Source organism: Mustela erminea, chromosome 5 (genome assembly GCF_009829155.1).
Source record: "Mustela erminea isolate mMusErm1 chromosome 5, mMusErm1.Pri, whole genome shotgun sequence".
Classification (NCBI taxonomy): domain Eukaryota; kingdom Metazoa; phylum Chordata; class Mammalia; order Carnivora; family Mustelidae; genus Mustela; species Mustela erminea.
In genome coordinates this window covers 50011869-50033430 of record NC_045618.1, presented here as the reverse complement: position 1 = coordinate 50033430, position 21562 = coordinate 50011869, and the positions used below count along the sequence as shown (strand labels likewise).

Sequence of the window (21562 nt, the reverse complement as noted above, 5' to 3'; positions counted from 1 at the left end):
ATTTGTAATAGTCAAAAAATGGAAACTCAAGGGTCCATCAACTAATGAATGAATAAACAAAGACCAAAGCATCCATACAATGGAATATTAGGCAGCCACAAAAACAAATGAAATACTAATACAGGGTACAGCATGGATGAACTTGAAAACATTGACGTTTGGTAAAAGAAGGCATTCACGAAAGGCCACTTATTACACGATCCAGTTTATATGAAATACTGAGAAGAGGCAAATCCATAGAGACAGAAAGTAAATCAGTGGTTGCCATGGCAAGTAGGAAACAACCACTAATGGGTACAGAGTTTTCTTTCTAGGGTAATGAAACTGTTCTAAAATTGACCATGGTAAGAGTTTGTGGAACAGACTTTGTGTAGGTCACCATACTAAAACCCCCCAGGCTCTGTACTTTTAAAAGATGAATTTTGTGTTATGTGAATTATATCTCAACAAAGCTGCTGTAAAAAAATCCTTTTCACAAAGACAATTCAGCTGCAAGACGAGTTGTTCCGTCCCCTACACGACAGGCTGCCATTCATGTAGATTAGCAGGTAACGGTGTTCCCCTGGGGCGGGTGGCGATGGGGTGGCCCTGTGGGACAATCATGCAGGTACATTCTACCCACACACTCAGGAACATATTCTAATATTATACAGTTTTCCATAGAATAAAAGCTCTCCAACTCATTGTGGCTGGCAAAATCCTAATCCAAATCCAGGCAAGGGCAGTATCCGGAGGAAACATTACACATCAACTCATCAGGTTTAAGGCTCCTTGGGGCACCTGGGTGTTCAGCAGTTTAAAGCCTCTGCCTTCGGCTCAGCTCATGATCCCAGAGTCCTGGGATCGAGCCCCGCATTGGGCTTTCGCTCAGCAGGGAACCTGCTTCCCTTCCTCTCTCTCTGCCTGCCTCTCTGCCTAATTGTGATCTCTGTCTGTCAAATAAATAAATAAAATCTTAAAAAAAAAAAAAAAAAGATTTAAGACTCCTTAACAGGAGCACCTGGGTGGCTTAGTCAGTTAAGCATTTGACTTTGGCTCAGGTCATGATCTCCGGGTCCTGGGAGCCAGCCCTGAGTCAGGCTCCCTGCTGACTGCTTCTCCCTCTCCTTCTACCCCTCCCCCTGCTTTGTGTGCACGCTCTCTCTCTCTCTAGTTAAAAATAGAAAGAAAAAAAAAATCTTAACGTTTCTAAACAGGTGATGCCTGGGTGGCTCAGTCGGTTAAGCATCTGCCTCCAGCTCAGGTCATGATTCCAGGGTCCTGGGATCGAGCCCCGCATCAGGCTCCTTGCTTAGCACGGAGCCTGCTTCTCCCTCAGCCTCACACTCCACTTACACTCTCTCTCTTTCCCTCTCTATCTCTCTGACAAGTAAATAAAATCTTAAAAAAAAGAAAGTGTTCCTAAACAACTGATTCCAGCATTAGATTAAAAAGATATTACACCATGACCAAGTTTTACTTAAATGCAACGTTGACTTAACATTAGTAAATCAGTGTAATTCACCACACTAATATCTTAAATAAATCATATATGACCATCTCAAAAGATGGACTGATGGGGGGAAGAAAAGATTCTGTAAAATTCATTTTCAAAGGGAAAAAATCCTAGAAAACAAGGAGTAGAAAGGAATATCCTTAAATTGATAAAGGTTATTTACATACGTATAAACACAGAAGCTACATTATTTTAAACGATGAAATTCTCAAAGCATTCCTTTTTATTAAAATCAGGAACAATATAAAAATACCTGCAATCGTACTTCTTCACGTTTTTTTTTTAAAAAGATCTTATTTATTGGAGAGAGAGAGAAGATGTGAGCAAGAGTATGAGCTGGGGGTTAGGGCAATGAGAGAGGGACAGACAACTCCCTGCTTAGCAGAGAGCTCGACCGACACGGGGCTCGTTCCCAGGACCCCAAGATCATGGACCTGAGCCAAGGGCACATGTTTAACTGACTGAGCCACCCAAGGGACCCATTCTTACTGTATTTTTTTTTTTTTAGATTTTACTTATTTATTCGACAGAGAGAGATCACAAGTAGACAGAAAGGCAGGCAGAGAGAAAGGGAAGCAGGCTCCCCGCTGAGCAGAGAGCCCGATGTGGGACTCGATCCCAGGACCCTGAGATCATGACCCGAGCCGAAAGCAGCGGCTTAACCCACTGAGCCACCCAGGCGCCCCCATTCTTACTGTATTTTAATAAGCTCCGATGATTCTGATGGTGGTGATCTAAGTACCCCCTTTGAGAAACCTCAGGCTGGAGAAACCCTTTGCCTGTTGAGTTGGTTCCTGGTTCCCCAGTGCCCAAACCCACCTACCCAACAACACACCATCTGGCTATGCTTCCTTTCTTTCATAATAGTCCCGCTGTTCTATTTCATTTTTCTTGGAGCTTCACAACAGTCGTGTGAGACTAAATTAATAGATATTATCTCCATTTCACAGATCAGGAAATTGAGGTTCAGAGAGGGTGGGGAAGTGGTCCAGTCCACAGAGCTCATTAACATACCAAACGAGAGGCTACTCAGGGCCTCTGTATGAAGATCTGATGATGGTAATGGCAGCCAACATTACTGACTGGTCCCCAGGTGCCGGGCTCTTCACATGGGCCATCTCATTACCATAAGCCCAGGAAGCAGATAGTTCCATCCCCCCATTTTATAGGTGCAGAAACTGAGGTCAGAAGATTAAGTATCTTGCCCAAGGTCACTCCACAGACTGGGTATGAGAACCCAAAGAGCCCACCAAAAGTAAGCTTAGCATTTGTAGGAGGTCTATTCTAAATATTCATGCAAATTATGTATGCATTTTTCTCCTCAATATACTGGCACCTGTTTTAGCAACAAACATTTCTGTCCCCCTCCCCCAGCAAATCCTCAAGTAAAAGTACCCTCCAGGAAGACAGAACCCCTGTTTGCTCCATGAACCTTGAGCATGGGGCCCCAAAGCCCAGGAGAGGATTTAAGTACCCAAGGAAGGTTTCAAAGCAAAGAGTGGATGTGAGGTTCAGTGTTGGTTCTCTGCCTCTGACTACCACCATTTTACTGAAAAGGATACTGTCACCTCCATTGTCTATGGAAAACTGGACAGTAGAGACAAGTGCTTTAGCACTCTGGGGTTTTCTGGTCCTCGTCTTCAGGATCTCCATGCTTCAGAAGCCCACAAAGTACTCACTGAGGCCTTCACTTCCCCCTTCACCTTTTTCCTGGGCACCTGCTCTGAATGTGACCTTGCCCCAAACACCCAGACAGACATCTCAGCAGCACCCATAACCCCACCCCCGAAAGTCCCCACACTGCCCCGTGCTTCCCTGTCTCCAGGCCTTTGCCCACACCAGTCCTTCCACCTACTTGGCTTGGCCCACATCCCACAAGCTACCCACCCTCAACCCATCTTCAAGATCTCTTCTGTCACGGGGCCATCCCTGGGCCCTTTCTCCCCCATGATGGACGTGGACGATCCCTCCTCTGGGTCTTTGAGGACACACCCTAACCCACTTTGCAACAGAGGCACACATCCACATTTTAAAAATGCTTAGGGGCAGTATTTGTATGGATGATTCTGAGTCTGGCATGGAAAGACACCTTGCACACAGCAGGCTGTCAAGAAAACTTTCATGAGTGGATGAATCCAAGAATTCACCCCATGCTCCCACTAATCGCAGCCATTCGTGGTCTGTGGGTAGAACCCAGAAGAGAATCCCATTAGGAGGAGACACGGCCCTGGGAGCCCGCGGGAGGTGTCCTGCAAGGCCAGCCTCATTTTTAATTTGTCTGTCCCCTGCCACATCCCTCGTCTCTTCCCACCAGACAGCTCTGCCTCACGTTCTGTCAACCCCCAGTGCCACCCAGCTGCAGCCACCCAGCCTCACAGGCACTCTGCCCATGCCTCGTCTCCATCCCGGGGGCTGAGGGTGTCCGGGTCTTAGGCCTCTGAGGAAAGTTGGAAGTGCTTGACAGTCTGCAGCGTGAAAGGTCTCCCTTCAGTCTGGGACATCCTCCAGCTGAAACTTCCCACCCTGACATTAACACTGGTTCATCTTCAGTCCAAAAGGAAGGGAATGTGACCCGGCACCAAGGGTGTATATGAAATGTCTTCTCCACCAGGGAAGGGGGGTGGGCCCACCAGCCTTGGCTCCCCAGCCGTTTGGCCCCACCTCAGGCCGATTACAAATGCAGATTGTCAAGGCATCCCAGGAGCCTCAGAGAGGCTGCATGTGAGCTCCCAGGTCCAGAAGTCCACGATAGGGCCAGGGCTGAGGCCCACGTGACCACCCTCCCGTTCGCCCCAAGCCACACTGTGCCAGAGCCTCCTGCAAGTGGTAAGGACAAGGCAAAATCACACACCTGAGGCGACTTGGCCCCTGCCTGCTTTGAGGCACCCAAGGGAGGGTCCCAAAGGAAACTTCTACCCAGCTGGATGCCCCTGGCTACTTGTCTTCAGCTAGAATGTGGAATCTCCATAAAGGCTTTGTTTGGGATAAAACAGAGATGTCACAGGGGAGGGGTGTCTTGGGATCCCTCCCATTTCCAGGTTCAGTGTAGGTGGGGGAAACGGGAAGCCCGCTGGCTGCAGACAAAGCCAGCACATGCCCCCCACCCCAGGGGGCAAAGGCCATGCCCTCGCCACCCCCCAGGAACTCGGCACATACCTGGGGCACCTGGTCGATGCTAAACAGCCGGGGCAGCTTCAGGCTCAGCATCTCGGAGCTGGGTTGGGATGGCCGGTGGTGGACAGTTGCTCCCCGTCGCCGGCTCAGAGTTCCGACATGGCCCGGGGTGCGTGTGGCCAGCCGGTGCCAGGGCTGCTTCCCTGCAAGAGGATGGCGTGAAGAAATCCAGTCAGCCCCAGCCCAACTCCAGCTGGATCAAGACTGTCAGATTGTTTAACCACGGAACAAACACTTGCTTGCGATGGCAAAATAATCAGGCTTCCTTAAAAACAGCAGCAGGTCTATCAGACCGCTGAGTCATTTATTCCAAGAGGGCTGGAGGGAGGTCATTCATGCCTGGTAGGGGCAATCATGAAACTGCAGAGCTGGAAGAGCCATGGAGGCCACCAGGTCCCCTCACGTCGGACATCAGGGCCAGAGGGGGCCAGTGACTTCTCTTAGGCTAGGGGACAGCTGAAGCAGCTGGCTCACTGCAGCATCGTGGGCTGCCCCTGGGCCAGCCGTGTGATCCCAAGTCTGTGTCCACTCAGCAGGCAAAGGAGGACAGGGGCCTTGCCCCAGATCACCCAAAGAAAAGCAGCTCTTTCAGAAGGCCGACGAGAGCTTTGTTGCCCTGAGACATACACAAGAAGCAGACAAGCAAATCCCAGGCACTTGTAGGGGACACAGCAACTCCAAGTAACGAGGCTGTTTAAATGCAAGATTAAGACTGCTTAACAGCTGTGAGTAATGTGAGCTAGAGGGGCCTGAGAAATAGAAACATGCAAGCTGGATTTAGCAAAGAAAGAGCAGTGCTAGGACTTTACCCTGGTTAACGCCTCACCCCTGCCCCCCACAGCTCCCATCATTGCTGAGCCAAGATCTGCCCCATCCTTAGAGCTCCCCCCCCAGAGGAATTCTGTCCCTGCCTCAGAAGGTCCAGAAACCCTGCCTGTACCTCTCACGTGACACCAACCACCTCCGCCTACAAGCAAAGCTACCTGCCCAAGTGCTTGGAAAGGACACTCTTGGGATGGCTGGTAACTCGGGGTGTCTGCCTGGCTCAAGCTGGGCCTTCAGCGAAATGCTTAACACCATTCATTAAAGCAACGGCGCTTGTCTTCTGAACTTAAAGTGTGGTTTTTGTTTTGTGGTTTGTTTACACTTTTGCTGCTTATTATAGTCTTTATGTTCTATGTGTTATTATCTAGAACTCTGGGGCACCTGGGTGGCTCAGTCAGTTAAGCGTCTGCCTTCGGCTCAGGTCATGATCCCAGGGTCCAGGATCGAAACCCGCATCGGGCTCCCAGCTCAGCAGGGAGCCTACTTTTCCCTCTCTCTTCTCCCCTCTGCTCATGCTCTTTCTCTCTCTCTCTCAAATAAATAAAATCTTAAAAAAAAATAGAACACTGTAACAAAATGCCATATGTTTATGTTTCATTGCCATAAATTTGCTTCTTTCTTAAAAATGCTGATGTATTATTCACAAGTCCAAAGGGGGAAATGACCCAAGTGTCCACCAGCAGATGAATGGGTAGACAAAATAACAAAATACGGTCTAGGCACACAAAGGAATATTATTGGGTCCTAAAAAGGAATGATGCTGTGATCGGCGCTTCAACATCAATGAAACTTGAAAACGTTATGCTGAGGGAAACAAGCCAGTCACAAAATAACAAATGGTGTAGGATTCCACTTACCCAAGGTACCTAGAGTAGGCAAATTCACACAGACAAAAAGTAGATTAGAGGCTGGATTGGTGGAGGAATGGGGCATTGTTGTTTTATGGGTACTGAATTTCTGTCTGGGATGACAGAAAGTTCTGGAAACGGGTGGTGATGATGGTTGCACAGCGTTCTGACTGTGATGTCACTGAATTAGACACTTAAATATCATTACACAATTTCACAGTGTGCATATTTTACCACTATAAAAAGTGTGTAATATTTCCAAGCTACAGAATAATGAAGAAAATAATTTTTTTAAAGATTTTATTTATTTGTCAGAGAGAGAGAGCAGAGGCAGGCAGAGTAGCAGGCAGAGGCAGAGGGAGAAGTAGCTCCCTGTGGAGCAAGGAGCCCGATGTGGGACTCGATCTCAGGACGCCGGGATCATGACCTAAGCCGAAGGCAGCCGCTTAACAGACTGAGCCACCCAGGCATCCTGAAAATAAATAATTTTTTAAGAAAATAATTTTTTTTTTTTTAAAGATTTTATTTATTTATTTGACAGAGAGAAATCACAAGTAGATGGAGAGGCAGGCAGAGAGAGAGAGAGGGAAGCAGGCTCTCCGCCGAGCAGAGAGCCCGATGCGGGACCCGATCCCAGGACCCTGAGATCATGAGCCGAGCCGAAGGCAGCGGCCTAAACCACTGAGCCACCCAGGCGCCCCAAGAAAATAATTTTTTTAAAAGATTTTATTTATTTACTTGACAAAGATCACAGGTAGGCAGAGAGGCAGAGAGAGAGAAAGAGAGAGAGAGGAAAGCAGGCTCACCGCTGAGCAGAGAGCCCGATGCGGGGCTCGATCTCAGGACCCTGAGATCGTGACCTGAGCCCAAGGCAGAGGCTTAACCCACTGAGCCACCCAGGTGCCCCAAGAAAATAATTTTTTTAAAGCACACTTTACCTAAGTTAAAGAAAATAAAAGTTAATACTTTGCAAATAACATTGATGTGAGTGGGCCATAGCCCACCTTTGTTCTCTCAGTTCTGCAGGCCTAATTACCAAGACTCCCACAGTCTCTGAAGCACCATGATCTCACCCAGTGGCAGGACACAAGATGGAGGTCTGCTACTGTGGGGGACCTCAGGCACACCAGGAAATCCTCCGGCAGTGGGACCAAGACTGGTCTCCACACACCTGCCCACCTTGGTCCTCTAGTACTCCCTTGAGTAGCCTCAATGTCAAGGGAAAGACAAAGAAAAGGAATGGTCCCCTTCTCTCCCAGCACATACCATCCCAATACGATGACCAGCCTAAACTGCAAACATAAGGGGTAATAACAATAGCAGGGGAGTCCCCAACTTCTTCATTCAGCCACTATTTACCACGTTTATCACGTGACAGGTACGGGTAAGTCTAAATGTGTAATTGAGGATTCTCCATGGGCTGCTGCAGCTTGAAGGACACGGTGAGAATTAAACAGATACAAAAATTGTATGGGTTTGGGGCACCTGGATGGTGCCATTGGTTAAGTGGCCAGCTCTTGGTTTTGGCTCAGGTCATGAGCTCAGGGTCCTGGGATCAAGCCTCATGTCAGTCTCCACGTTCAACAGGGAGAATGCTCAAGGAATCTCTCTCTCCCTCTGCTCCTCCCCCTGCTCATGCTCTCTCTCTCTCTCTCTCTCTCTAAAATAAACAAATAAAGCTTTAAAAAAAAATTGTATCACTTTGTGACACATAGAATGGACGGAAGTAGGCAGCCTCCATACCATTCTCTTCTTTCACTGCACAGGAAAAAAAAGAGGAATAAGACAGTCACTGTCCCCAACAAATGTATAAAGAGATGAGACACCCAACTAGCTAGCACAAGTCACCCTGAGAAGGAGGGAAACTTTCATCCACCGCACCAACCCCGTCCTACTCCCCTTGCTCCCTGGCCCATCTCATTCACCCCCACTGTGGCCATCTCAGGAGGCAAGGCAGGGCAGGGCAGGGCCTGGGTGTTGGATTCAAGCCACTTGCATTCAAAGACCAGTGCAACCCGCGCAACCCTGGGCAAGGAACATTAACACCTGTGCCTCGGTTACCCTAAGGGTAAAATGGAAACAACGGTAGTACTTTCTTCATGGGGATGTCATGATGATGAAACGCCAGAACCCAAGCAAAAGGCCTGGCATAAAGTAAGGGTCCAACAAACACTTGCTATTATTACTAATTTTCAGATAGGAAGATTCATTTTCTATTCTACAGGCAAGAAAATGGAAGCTTGGAAAAGCTATGGGGTTTGCCCAAGATCACACAGTGAATGGCTGCTCGAAAACTAGGATTTGATTTCTGGTTTTGTAAGTTCCTTTTCAGTAGAGAAGGGACTTTGAATAAAGGTTACAAAGAGCTAGCACAGAGCACTAGGTCTTAATTTCCCTTTGCTGCTGAGAGAAGGACCACACAGAATGTTTACGATCATGTTCATAACCCAGAGGTTAAAGGATGGCCCTCCTTGTCTGTTAATCAGGTTGAGACAAACTCTTGGGTAAGACTTCACCTTGGGTCTTACAAAAGCTCGAGATTTCTTGTGTCCTGTCTTTGTACCAAGGAAGCAGGAACTCTTCCATTAAACCACTGTTAGGTTGCATCTGAAATGTAAACCTTTCTGTCTGTAGAAATCATGAAACAACCCTGGCTTATGTTTCATACATTGTATCCCCTCTTAATCATGGCAGATGTAACTGAACATCAATGAACTCACTGGTGTTTTTCGTTCCCATCACATGCCAAGCTCTTAATTTCACCAACACTATAAAAACCAGAGTGTAATTTCCAGTATTTCAAACAGCAGCTTGGTTTGCTCTCTCTGTCTGCAGAGGCCTAGAAACAAGAGTGAATAAGACAAAAGGGCTTCAGACAGTTCCCATTAGAGACACAATGTGACGCTTGGCTAAGATTTCAACGGTACATTGGTGTTCCATGTGAGATTTATTTAAATGAGGGTCCCACAGCTTAAAGATATGTTCTAGAACAACTAAAAGAAAGGGAAAGGGGCTAAAACATATTCTCCAAGACCTGCCAAGTTCTCCTGAAATAGCCATAAACAACACTAAAAAAAAAAAAAAAAAGGCCAAATCATCACAACAAAATCACCATCAAATTTCCAACTAGTCCTCTCAGGTTTCCAGATTTAAGACCAAACAAAATTAATACAAGGTGAAACGTGCCCCTGACCACCTCACCCCTCTCAGGCTGGCTTTCCATCCTTATTCCTGGAGGTCCCTCCCCTGCTAGAAATTTCATCCTATACACTAGATCCCAGGCCCTGAGGACTTGGGCAAGCAAACCCTGTAACCTCTCAAATATACCTACATATAAAGTTGCTGAATATCAGTTGATGGGCTATTTTCCCAATGAGAGGGTCCGAAAAAATGTATAACTTCTGGGATGCAGATGAACTAGTACACAATATCTCTCTCTGCAACATTAACTTATTAATGTGGCTAGACATATCCCTTACTATACCCAATGAATTAATTTTAAAATACTGCTTTTTCCACTGACATCTCACAGAAATAAGTGTATTCACCATCTTCACAAGCATCTTCAATAACAATATCTTCATAACTATAGCCACGTTCTAGAATTACTAACACAGTTTAAGTGAAAAATAGTCTCATTTCCATAGGAGTTATATGAGGTCTGTGCTTTTTCTTTTTTTTTGGGGAGAGGACACGTGGTGCAGGGGAGGAGCAGAGACAGGGAGAGAGAGAATCTTCAGCAGGCTCCGGGTCCAGCACTGAGCCCGACATGGGGCTCCATCTCACAACCCTGAGATCACCACCAGAGATCTCAGCCAAGCTGAGATCAAGAAATCAAGGACCCTTCACCAACTGAGTCACCCAGGCGTCCCTGAGGTCTAGAGAAGCTGTGTTTAATGCCGCTGTTACACAATGTACCCTGAGTCGGAAATATTCATTTGCTATTATTATACTGCCCGTGGTTTGCTTTCAAACACTTCACACAGATAGCTTGATATGAAATGGTTAGGTTTAACCCACACCCCTGGGGTGGTAGTTAATTAGCATTTGAAAGACGAAGCAGAAACTCACACTCCAGAGGCCACACCTTTGGTTCAGCGGGGTTTATTTCTGACCCACACCAAAGTGTTTGCGAATTAGCGCAATGGGTGCTGTTTAACTGGCAAAATGAGTGGAACAGAAGATATGGGAGCTGATGAGAAGGATCATCCAGGCGCCCATCCTCTTGCATGAGCCGGGACAGTGACTGGATGCCCCAGGGTGACTCCCCCCTGAATAAGCCCAGGTGAGCCCTGTAGGGAGGATTCAGGAGCCTAAAGCCAAGAAGTCCAGCTGCCCCAGGCCCCCAGATAAATGTTGTATCAACTTTGCACGTGCTTACAGAAAAGGTGTGCAAAAGCGTTAAAGAGGGTAGTGCTAGGACTTCACCTGGCCACAGAACAGGCCATCCTCCTGCTTTGGCACCTGCTGAAAAATATGAGGATGGCAGGGGAACTCTGTGAGACTCTCACTGTGTTGTGCCCGTGCTGTCTGGCCGTGAGGGTTTGGGGGTCCCCTTGCTCTCAGTTACCTCTAAACACTGATGCACTTCCAGACACTCTCAGCTGGAAGTCACACCACTGTTTCGTGTACCAGGGAAAAAAGTGCTGCCCATTGTAATCAGGAGATGAAGGCACCCTCTGGAAATGAATCCTGATTTCAGAGCTCACAAAACACCACCACCATAGGAATTGATGAAACACAGAGACTGGAAGTGAGCGATTGGCTTGGGTCAGTTCGCCATGGCTACTCCTTCCATCTTCCTACTCTGCTCTTGAAAGGGATCATTAAGGTCTCCTTTATAACAAAACCAGCTCTTACAATCAGAGGCTACATCCCCGGAATAAATCTCAATCTGGGTTACACTTTCTGTCCAAGTCTCCATCTGTATAACATTTTCTCTCTCTTTCAGTTGCTTGTGTGTGTCAGGTGCCTTCTGGAAGGATCCCAAACAAGCGTGGATGGGGAGAGTTTCAGGTTACAGTGTCTCCCCCAAAATGCCCATACAGCCAACCAATTGTTCAAAATAAAGGAATGCAGTGGGCCCCAAATGTGACAAACTCTGGATGGACCCAACTATTATGCTACTTCCTCTTTTCTGGAAAAAAAAAAGAAAAAGAAAAAAAGAAATTAGGCTGGAAAACAAAAAACTCATAGTCAGGCATATGTAGCAAAAACAAAGAAGGCTGTTTGGTAGGGAATTTTTCCCATGCTTGCTTTAGAAAACTAGAAACATGAGATCAGGAAGCTGCTGAGAGGTCTCTAATTCAAGTTACCACCAGACGCATGAATGTCATCAATGGCATTTCAGAACAGAAGTTGTACCTTTGACCCAAAGAAGCAACGTTAAGAGGGAGTTCAGGTTTCACGAAGAGACGGTGGGGAGAACCAGAAAGGGTGGCCCCTTTCTGACCATACTGGCTGGTCAGCCCACCTCTGATTCCCTCCTTCCCCTGGGGCCCCTGTCTAGATCTCCTTTATGTTAACCCTAAAACAGCACAGAGCCCAGGAGGCAACCAGGGCAGAGTTTCCCTCCCATCACTGAGCCAGAAGGCCCCTCCCAGAGGACCACTAAATGGTCCTCGCCACCACAGAAGGTTGAATGTGCACTAGGGAAGCTGGGGAATAGGGGCGGACAGAATCTAAGAGCAGCCCCAAGCTGCCTGCAGTTTAGCTTAAAAATGCATATGAAAATTAAAATGTTTTGTGCATCAAAGGGTACTATCAAGAGAGTGAAAAACGATGGGAAACCATATACCCAATGAGATTCATATCCAGAATCTACAAGAAACTCCTCACAACTCAACAACGGCAATAACCTAATTTAAAAAATGGGTAAAGGACTTAAATAGACATTTCTCCAAAGAACACATACACAGGACCAACAAGCACATAAAAGTGTGTGGTTCAGCAGCACTAGTCATTAGGGAAACATAAGTCAAAACTACAGTGAGATACCAGTTCACACCATTAGGATGGCTGTCAAAAAAAGAAAAAACAAAGAACTAGCGTAGATGAGGATGGAGAACAACCGGAACCTTAGCTCATCGCTGGGAGGAATGTAAGATGGTGCAACCACTCTGGAAAACAGTATGGCAGTCCCTCAAAAAATTACCCAGAGAATTACTGTAGGATCCAGAAATTCCACTTCTGGGGACATACCCAAAGGAATTAAAAGCGGACACCAAACAGATATCTGTACACCTGTGTTCAGAGCAGCCGTATTCACAATACGTGAAAGGCGGAAGTGACCCCAGTGTCCATCAGCAGATGACCAAGCACGATGCGGTCCGTACATGTGATGGGATGTTACTCAGCCTTCAAAAGGAATAGAATTCTGACACAGACGACCACATGGATGGATCTGGAAAACATCATATTAAGTGAATGAGCTAGACAAAAAAAGGACAAACACTGTAGGATTCCACTTATCAGAGGTAAGGAACAGGCAAGTTTATAGACAGAAAATAGAACAGAAGTTGCCAGGGGCTGGCGAGACGGGGAAATGGGAAGTTGCTGTTTAATGGGTGATGATGAAAATATTCTGGAAATGGACAGTGATGATGTTTGTACGACACTGCGACTATAAGTAATGTCACTGAACTTAACACTTCAAAATAGTTGAAATGGTGGGCACCTGGGGGGCTCAGCCGGTTAAGTGTCCGACTCTTGATCTCAGCTCAGGTCTTGATCTCAGGCTCATGAGTTCAAGCCCTGTGTGGAGCCTACTTTTAAAAAAAAAAAAAAAAAGAAAGAAAAAAAAAGTTAAGGGACGCCTGGGTGGCTTAGTCACTCAAGCATCTGCCTTCGGATCGGGTCATGATCCCAGGATCCCGGGATTGAGCCTCCTCACTCAGCAGGGAGCCTGCTTCTCCCCTTGCCTCTACCCCCCCTACTTGGGTGCTTTCCCTCTCTCTCTCTCTCTGCCAAACAAATAAAATATTTAAAAACAAACAAACACCAAACAAAAAAAACAAAACCCAGCAAACATTTCTCACCCACAGTTCCAGAGGCTGGAGTCCAAGATGGCGGGGGGTGGTTTGAAACATGGTCGGGTTATGGTGAAGGCCCTGTTCTGATTGCAGATTGCACACTCACTGCCCTGTCCTCACAGCAGGAAGGGCAATGGATCCATCTCGGACCTCTTTCCTAAGGGCATGAATCCCACTCACGAGGGCCCCAGGCCTCCCTCCCTTCCCTCTGGAGACTTTTGCTCACTCCTGCTACAGATTCCAGCATCCGGCCACCCACAGCTGTGTGTCCCCTCAGCTCTCCCCCTTGCAGAGCTATACTTGGTGGGATACCTCCTCTCCAATCCCGGCAGCCGCTGAAACTTGAGGTTGACCAGCTCTCTGTCACCTGCCACATGCTTGCTCTCTTCCTGTTGTCAACTGCACTCAAATCAGTTTCCCTAGAAGCCCCAGACCCAGCCTGCATCCAAGCACACAGGGAGTCCCAAAGCCCTCAAGGTCTGTCCTAGGCACCAGGGGATGCACACTGCCAGGCTTTTGGACTTCTCGGAGTGCCTCAAGGAGATCCCCGTCTGCTAGAGAAGAGAGAGACAACAGCACACTGCCCCTGTGCGGGGACAGGACGCTCCGGAGTCCAGAGAGATGAGAAGAGCTGAACCCAGGGCAGGGAAGAGAAAATGAATGGGAGGGGTGTCATGGGATGGATGGGTATGGAAAGCAGAGGCTCTGGGCTTCCAAACTGTTTCAAAAATAAGAGGTGAGAAAAAAATAAATTGCTGGCACGGTACCATGGAGGTCGATACATGACATCATACACTGGGGAACCCTGATGTAACTACCCGCATCAGTTAATAACGTATCAGTGTTGGTCATCAGCTGTAACCAATGTACCACAGTGGAAGCTGTTAATAATAGGGGAAGGGGTTGGGCCAGAAGGGGGCATTGGGAACTCTACTTCCAGCACAATTTTTCTAAAAACCTAACACAGCTATAAAAAGAAGAAAGTCTATTAAGAAAAGGTAACCTGACATCAAAAAATCAAGGGACCTCATAGAAAAACCTGGACTCCAGTTTGTCTTGACAAATCTGAAGGTCAAGTTCACATACAGCTGCAACTTGCTATTTCTTCTTTCCAGGTAAATGAGGTAAGCGCAGTCAGGTTCATAGTAGACGGCCCCCCCACACCCCTGCCAATGCCTGCCAGGCTTGGCCCTGAGCTCTGTGTTTTGGGCTCTGGTGATCGAAGTCAGGTATCTGACAACAGAGAGAGAGAGACAGCCAGGGTCTCAGAGTGCCATGTCCCACAGGCTGGGAAATAGTGACACCCATGAAAGAAGGGAGTAAGACGAAAGCAGTTTTCGGTTGAGTCTGATGTGCACAGATTTGCAGTTTAAAAATATGTGACCATATCTTGAAGGAGCGAGCAAGGGTACAGATCAACTTAGGAGGCAAAGAGAGGTGACTTTCAAAGGTCCTCCAGAGAGAGAAGAGCAGACAGAAGATCCAAGGGATAAGAAAAAGTCAAGTTCATGGTTCTGATGGAATAAAATTGACAGAGTTGGGGGGTGGGGGGCAGCAGGAACAATCATCTAGAGGATTTGCCCAGTATCTCGGTTTCCCTGGTAGGGCAAGGTTAGGAACTGTGAGAGAAAGGGGTGAGCCAGTCTGGAGGGCTGGTGTTGAGGGGCAACGTTGGGGAAGCAGCCAGGTGAGAGGCAGGGAAGCTGGGAGCAGCTGCTGGTAGACAGGGTGCTCATCCAACATGCCTGGGTCAAAGTCATCCCTCTGCTCCCCCTGGGGAGAGCTGCCTGGGGCAAGGAGCAGCAATGGAAAGTGCACAGGACTATGCTTGGCCATTTACTCATTCATTCAGCACCCACTTCCTGAACACCCATTATGTGTCTGATACTACATAGGACACAGGGGAGCAACCTTCGTCCCTTAAGAGCTAACATTCTAGAGCAGGAGATCAACACTGACATGTGACACAAAACACATTTGATGGTTGGAACCATCAGCTGTTTCTGGGAGGAACAGAGAGGAGGGGCATCACACCAGGGAGTCAGGAGAGACTTCTTGAAGACATAAAGCTTGAGCTAAGGGTTGAAGAATAAGCAGGAGTGCAGCAGCCATGGAGGACAGAGACCGCTCTAAACTGAGGGTACAGCAGGAGCCAATGTGCGGAGGTGGGCGGAGTACACATTTGGGGAGCTGTCCACAGTTCAGCGTGGGGTGGTGGACGGGAGGGAGTGGCTAGTACCCAACATGGGGTCTGGAGAAGAGCCCCCGTGAAGGCTCGGGGTGCACCGTCTGAAGGCAGTGGGAATGAATGCACTAGAGGGTGGGAGTCAGGACCAGAGGGCTCAGGGATGCTGATGGGGGAGAGGCTGGCAGCCCAAGGGACGGTAAGGAGCATTCTGAGCGGCGGATGCCAGAAAATTTCAAATTCTGGCTCCATCATTTTCTGGGTGCCCTTGGACCGATCGCCTAATCTCTTCAACTTGCATTTTCTTATTAGTTAAATGAGAATAATGAAAGTTATCAATGACTCTTGCGAGGATGAAAAAACCATAGTAACTACCAGATAACAAGCACTCAATAAAAAGTGACTATTAATACTACTCTACCCTAGCCCGTCCCCGTACTGCGTTAACACACTCTCATGCTCCTTCTGCCCTGGGTTTAGAGTTTTGCTTGAAACTAGACTGTTACCTTTCAGGCTCTGACCCACCTCCCTGGCCGGAGGTGTAGCTAATGGGCGCTCCACGTGCGGGGAGAGGTTGCCATGGTGACCTCCCAGCGTGGCTTTAGGACCTGGGAGTGAACCAAACCTTTCCTTTGTTCCAGGGATCCTGGCTATTCTAGATATTACTGCTAGGTGATGACTGAGCATCTGAAAAAGCTGAATGATATTCTTTAGCACATTGTGAAAAGCTGGAAACAATCCAAATTCCTGGCACTAGCGAGCTGGCCCGGTAAGTTACGGTCGAGCCATGCAAAATTGCATGGCGCGGCTATTAAAAATGTTACAGATCTGTGGTTACTGACAGGAAACGGTGTCATGACATGTTGTTAAATGAAAAAAGCAGGTTATGGGGCCGCATAAATCTTGTAATACCCGCCATATAAAACTGTGTTACATTTAACTGCTTGTGTTTATGGACGGAAAGGTGTTCGGAAGGATGTTCCCTGAAGTGCTCAAGGTGGCTCCCTCTAGGCGGCAGAGGTCAGCCCTAGGGATGTGCTCTACTCCCTTCCTCCTTTTCTATGACACTGGAGTTTGCCCACAATGAGCCTGTGTCATTTGGTTTTTTTCACCAAAGCAACAATGCTGTTAAAAGGAAATAAGGGAACCCTTGGCGAGTCTTGGAGAAATTAGCTTTGTGAGCCAATCTGCAGGTTGACCAGCCTTTCCTATTATACCCACCACCTGAGAATCTCGAATCTGAGCCTTCCTCCCTGTGCCCCATCCTGACTGCTGGCCCAGGAGCAACCCTGACCTTGAAGACCCCATTCAGGGTAAGTGGGACACAGTTGCATAAAGCCAAACAGCTTGCCCATTTTGGAAAAGCCACCCCACTTCCCCCAGCCGCAGAGCCCCTTAGGGGCTCCCTCTGCCATGACCATGGTGAAGGTGGAGCTGGTCAAGAGCACCCTGCACTGGGAGCTCCAGGAAGTCATCAGTCAGTGGTCACATAGTGAGCACCTTGCGTATGCCCTGCTCCAGGCCAGCCCTGGAAAGCCATGGGGTTGAAGAGAGACATCAGTCTGCCCCCAGCATGCGAGGCTCCCGGTCTAGTGGAGGGCTCCAGGAAGGGCTTGCAAATCTAATAACTCTTCATAGTTCTGACAAGGCTCTGCTCTCCCGACTCATGGTCCAAATTTTATGTTCCTATGACAAAGTCATAGGGTCTCCTCTGGAGGTCCTAGAAGACCCCGCTCTTTAGCATATCCTCAAGACCTCCACAGCCCACCCAGCCTCAGCATCACCTGCCACCAGTCTTACCACATGCCCCACACCCCATCACACCCCATCACTCTTCTTTGTCCTTGAATGCTCCATGTTTTTGCACTTGCTGTTTACTAGGAGAGGGATACCTCTCCTTCCACTTTCTCTTAACAAAATTCTATGCATTCTTTTTTCAAAGACACTATTTGAGAGAGAAGGAGAGAGAGAGAGGAAAGAGAGTGCACAAGTAGTGTGGAGAGGGGGAAGCAGGTCCTCCACTGAGCAGGAAGCCCAACATGGGGCTCAATCCCAGGAGTCTAGGATCATGTCCCGGAGCTTAACACAGACGTTTAGCTGACTAAGGCACCCAGGTGCCCTGAAATTCTACCCATTCTTCAAAACTAAACTCAAGCATCATTTGCAAGAGTCTCTATTATCCTATTTGCAAATTTCACAGTGAAATGCCCTGGCTCCCCACTGGCAAGACTGGCCAAGTCTGCCTGGTTCACTGCTGTGTCCACCGTGCCCAGGCTGGGACCAGGCGCGGTATTGCTGTTGCTTGAATGCATAATTTTTTAAAAGATTTTATTTATTTATTTGATAGAGATCGCAAATAGGCAGAGAGGCAGGCAGAGAGAGAGGGAGAGGCAGACTCTGCTGAGCAGAGAGGTCCCAGCCGAAGGCAGAGGCTTTAACCCACCGAGCCACCCAGGCGCCCCTTGAATGGCCCATTTGTCTAGAACCTTCTGCCCAGTGGTTGCCAGGCTTTATTCATAAACCTTACACCTCGGTGCCAAAATGGCGTATTTTCCCTTGGTCCAAAATGTTTATTTGCGAATTTTTAAGGTCTGAAATCTCATACCAACTGTAAAAAAAAAAAAAAAAAAAAAAAGAGAGAGACAACTGAGGAAATCTGAACGCCAGATATTTTATGACAGTGAGAAATGATCAATTCTTAAGGTGCAATCATAGAACCACAGCTGTGTTTTTTAAAGAGCCCTATTCACTGAGAGAACTGTGAAGGAATTACAGATGAAATGATACTATGTCTTAGATGAGCTTCCACAGAATCCAGCTGGAAGCAAGGGTGCTGGGTCAGGGGGGAAGGAAGACTGGCCACAAGATGGTCAGTGTTGAGGTCAGGCATGGAATTTCTGCATATGTCTCAATTTTTGTATATGTTTTAAAAAGGAAATAGTCACATTTAAAAAAAAAACAACCTGAGGCAAAACAAAACAAATCCAAAACCCTTGAAATGTGAACTACATCTCAACTCCTCCTCAGACAGTGCATGGCAGCAGACAAAGCAAAACTCTGTTGCTAGAATGATCATTACTCTATTCGCCGACTTTCCTAACACGTGGAATATCAGCACAACAGTTCCAAAACTGATACAGGAAATGCTGCCTCAGACTCTCCATCTGAACAAGATAAAACCAAAGAACTTGAGGACAAACCGGAAATGCTTCAGGAAGGAGACGATGGCTCCTTTTAAATAAAAGACAGCAGTCCCTGAAAAAAACCCAAAAGGCTGTGTCAGCGGAAAATATTCGACGATATCTCACAAATCTCTCTTCTCACCATTCTCCGGCTAGGGGAGAGCCAGGAAAAGCTTTTTTTCGAAAGTCTGATAGAAAAAAACATACTTGAGATACGTACTTTGTGTAGATTTTAACGGTTTTATTGCATCATTTTTGTCTATCTGTGAGTTTAGAGCTGTAAAGTCTATTTTTACCAATTTTACATTGATGTATTTTTGATTATTAAATATTTGGTTTTACGGACTTAAATTTTTTTTAAATCTTTATTTATTTATTTGACGGGGGTGTAGAGGGGGGCAGAGGGCGAGAATCTTAAGCAGGCTTCCCACCCAGCAAGGAGCCCTACATAGGGGTCAATCTCAACAACCCTGAGATCAGGACTTGAGCTGAAACCAAGAGTCGCACATTCAACCGACTGAGCCACCCAGGCACCACCCTCTGACTTAAATTTTTAAGTAAGCTTTCATAAAATGTATAAAATACAGATAATGTAAAATAATATTTCAATATTTAGAATATACAGAGTAAGAGGGCCCTGGCTCTTTTACTCCCATATAACTATCCCCATGCAAGAGCTGGCCTGAGGGGTTCTGGGAATGCAGCCTAGTGGTCCTCAACTTGGGATGCACCTTAGAACCACCTAGAAAGCTCTCAAACATAGTGCTGGGTTGGGCCCACCACAGTTCAATTAAGGTAAGCTCTCCAAAGGTCAGGAAGAGCCGGTGAAGCTCAGTGACCTACAGCATAGCCGGAGCTGAGACGGCTGACATTCTAGTCCAAAGGGAGAACAGAGCCCACCCCGAGCTGGTCTGGCACTGAGCTCTGGGGAGTGAAGACTGGGCTGTCCACACCTCGCAATTCGCTGGCCTCCAGAGCAGGTGTATAGGGGGGTTCGTCCCCCAAGGCTGGGAAAGTGTGAGTTCCTACCAGGTCGATGGAAGATGAATGTGGGTCCTGACTGTTGGAGTCAAATGTCAGGCTGCAGGAGAACTCAAGATCCCATCTTCACCCGCTTCCCAAGCCTCTAATCTGATCAGAAACTTAAAAGTCTGAGATAAGGCTGTCAGCCTGCAAGAGAGCCCAGAGCAAAGGCGGAAGGAAAGGAGGGAGACCTGGGGAGGACGAGGCACCCAGCACCTTCGCACCTCCTGGGGAGGCAGGTCTGGAACCCTGGAGGAGATCATGCAGCCCATAAGGTGAGAACCAAGATCCCCCAAAGGGTTCTTCTGGGAGGGGGGTTTCTGCTCATACCACAGAGGCACTGACATCCAGGGAGGGAGGCCCGCTTCATGGGCACTGAGCTCCCCACCTGGAAAATATCCAGGTGGTTTCTGGGGCACCTACCCTGGGGAGGAAGGTGAAGTTACAGGTCGAGACAGGGGCCTGGAAAACCTCTTCTCATATCAAGTCCCAAACTCAACTGTGCATCCAAAGACCCAGAGGTGAAGGCTGGAAACGCAGACCAGACTAGGTGAGCCCACCCCAGGCTCTCGCAGTCGGAATCCTCAGGGGGCCCCCCCCAGAGACCTGGCTGGTTATCAACCTCCAGTGCTGAGTCTCACGCAATGCCCAGTCCTGAGACCACTGCTCTGAGTTTCTGGGACTGTCCACCTCCACACGGCTTAGGTCCACTCAGGACACAAGCCACTCAGAGTCAACAGTGAGAGAAAGAACAAGTTGCTGGGGACCAGGGCCAGGAGGAAAAGGTGGAAAGCGTGTGCTCAGAGGGAAGAGAAGACGAATGAGAGAGGGTCCAGGGATGGGCCCCAAAGGAGGCAAGTTTTAGATTCGGTTCCACATCCCCTCAGGGAGCAGGTGCCCATGACTCGGGCCTTGCTGAGTGCGATAGTCAGAAATCATGGCGGCCCTCAAAGAGATCCCTTCTTTCTGAGGAGACAGACCCCATAACCAACTGTGAGGGATCGCTGGGAAGGAAGGAGACAGACTTCTCTGAGAGGCCCCCTGCCTCCCAGACACACTCACTTGGTGTTTCACAGGTGCCTCAAAGGCCACATAGCCACACGGGAATCATCACCTGTCCTCCTAACCACACCTCTATGCATGGCTCTCTCTGCTTCCAGACGCCCTACTCTCAGACTTTGTCTGCCTGGAAAATTCTATCTCCCCCTTCAGTCCACCCGAGCCCCTCACCTCCCATCTGGTTCCGGGCGTCCTCTGGAGCCCCTTGTCATACCTCGGCCTGCACGGGAGTTTCCAGAGCAGCGTGTCTGTCCCCCTCCTGGACAGCAGGGTCCTGCCATGCTCACGCCTGAGTCCCAGGAACCACGCACAGTGCCTGACATGCTAGGGAGCACTCAGAAGGAAATCTGCCCAGCTGTGCAGGGGAATTCAGAGAAGGGGCCCAGAGCAAGGATGCTGGGTCGTCAGAGAAGGCTCCCAGAGGAAGTAAAGCTTGAGAGGGGAAGGGCTGGCTTAGGCAGAGGAGAGAAGGGTGCCCCCAGGGAGGGGGACCGCACAGGAAAGGCCGGGGTGGGAAAGTGGGCCGGCATGCTGGTGGTGCGAGATAAGAGCTGGAGAACAGGAAGGTGCGAGAGCACTGCGGGGCACGAGGAGCAGGCCCAGACCCTGAGTGCAGCCCCCCTCCAGGCCCAATAGTTCAAAGCCACCTCCCTCCCTGACTTCCTCCTCAGATGATTCAAATTCATGAGCTGATTTTCTCAGCAATCATTAACTCTGCGCTTCACACATCGGGCCTGGGG

At 48.2% G+C, this 21562-nt stretch overlaps 1 protein-coding gene across 7 annotated transcripts in view; it reads right to left on the bottom strand.

The window, feature by feature from the left end:
- The window catches only part of LOC116590766 (membrane progestin receptor gamma), a 94516-nt gene that overhangs the window by 57282 nt on the left and 15672 nt on the right, over window positions 1–21562 (bottom strand). For 2 of the 7 annotated variants that reach the window (XR_004285732.1, XM_032343024.1), the window contains exons 1-2: window positions 21037–21295; window positions 4652–4812 (exon numbers count right to left, since the gene is read on the bottom strand). Coding sequence is in view for 6 of the 7 variants with exons in the window: in XM_032343024.1 (XP_032198915.1) it covers window positions 4652–4812; window positions 21037–21145 (270 nt within the window). In the remaining variant the exon portion in view is untranslated. Of the gene's footprint in view, window positions 1–4651; window positions 4813–21036; window positions 21308–21562 lie in introns of those variants that run through there. The other 5 variants (XM_032343025.1, XM_032343022.1, XM_032343028.1 and 2 more) reach the window with 4 other exon arrangements.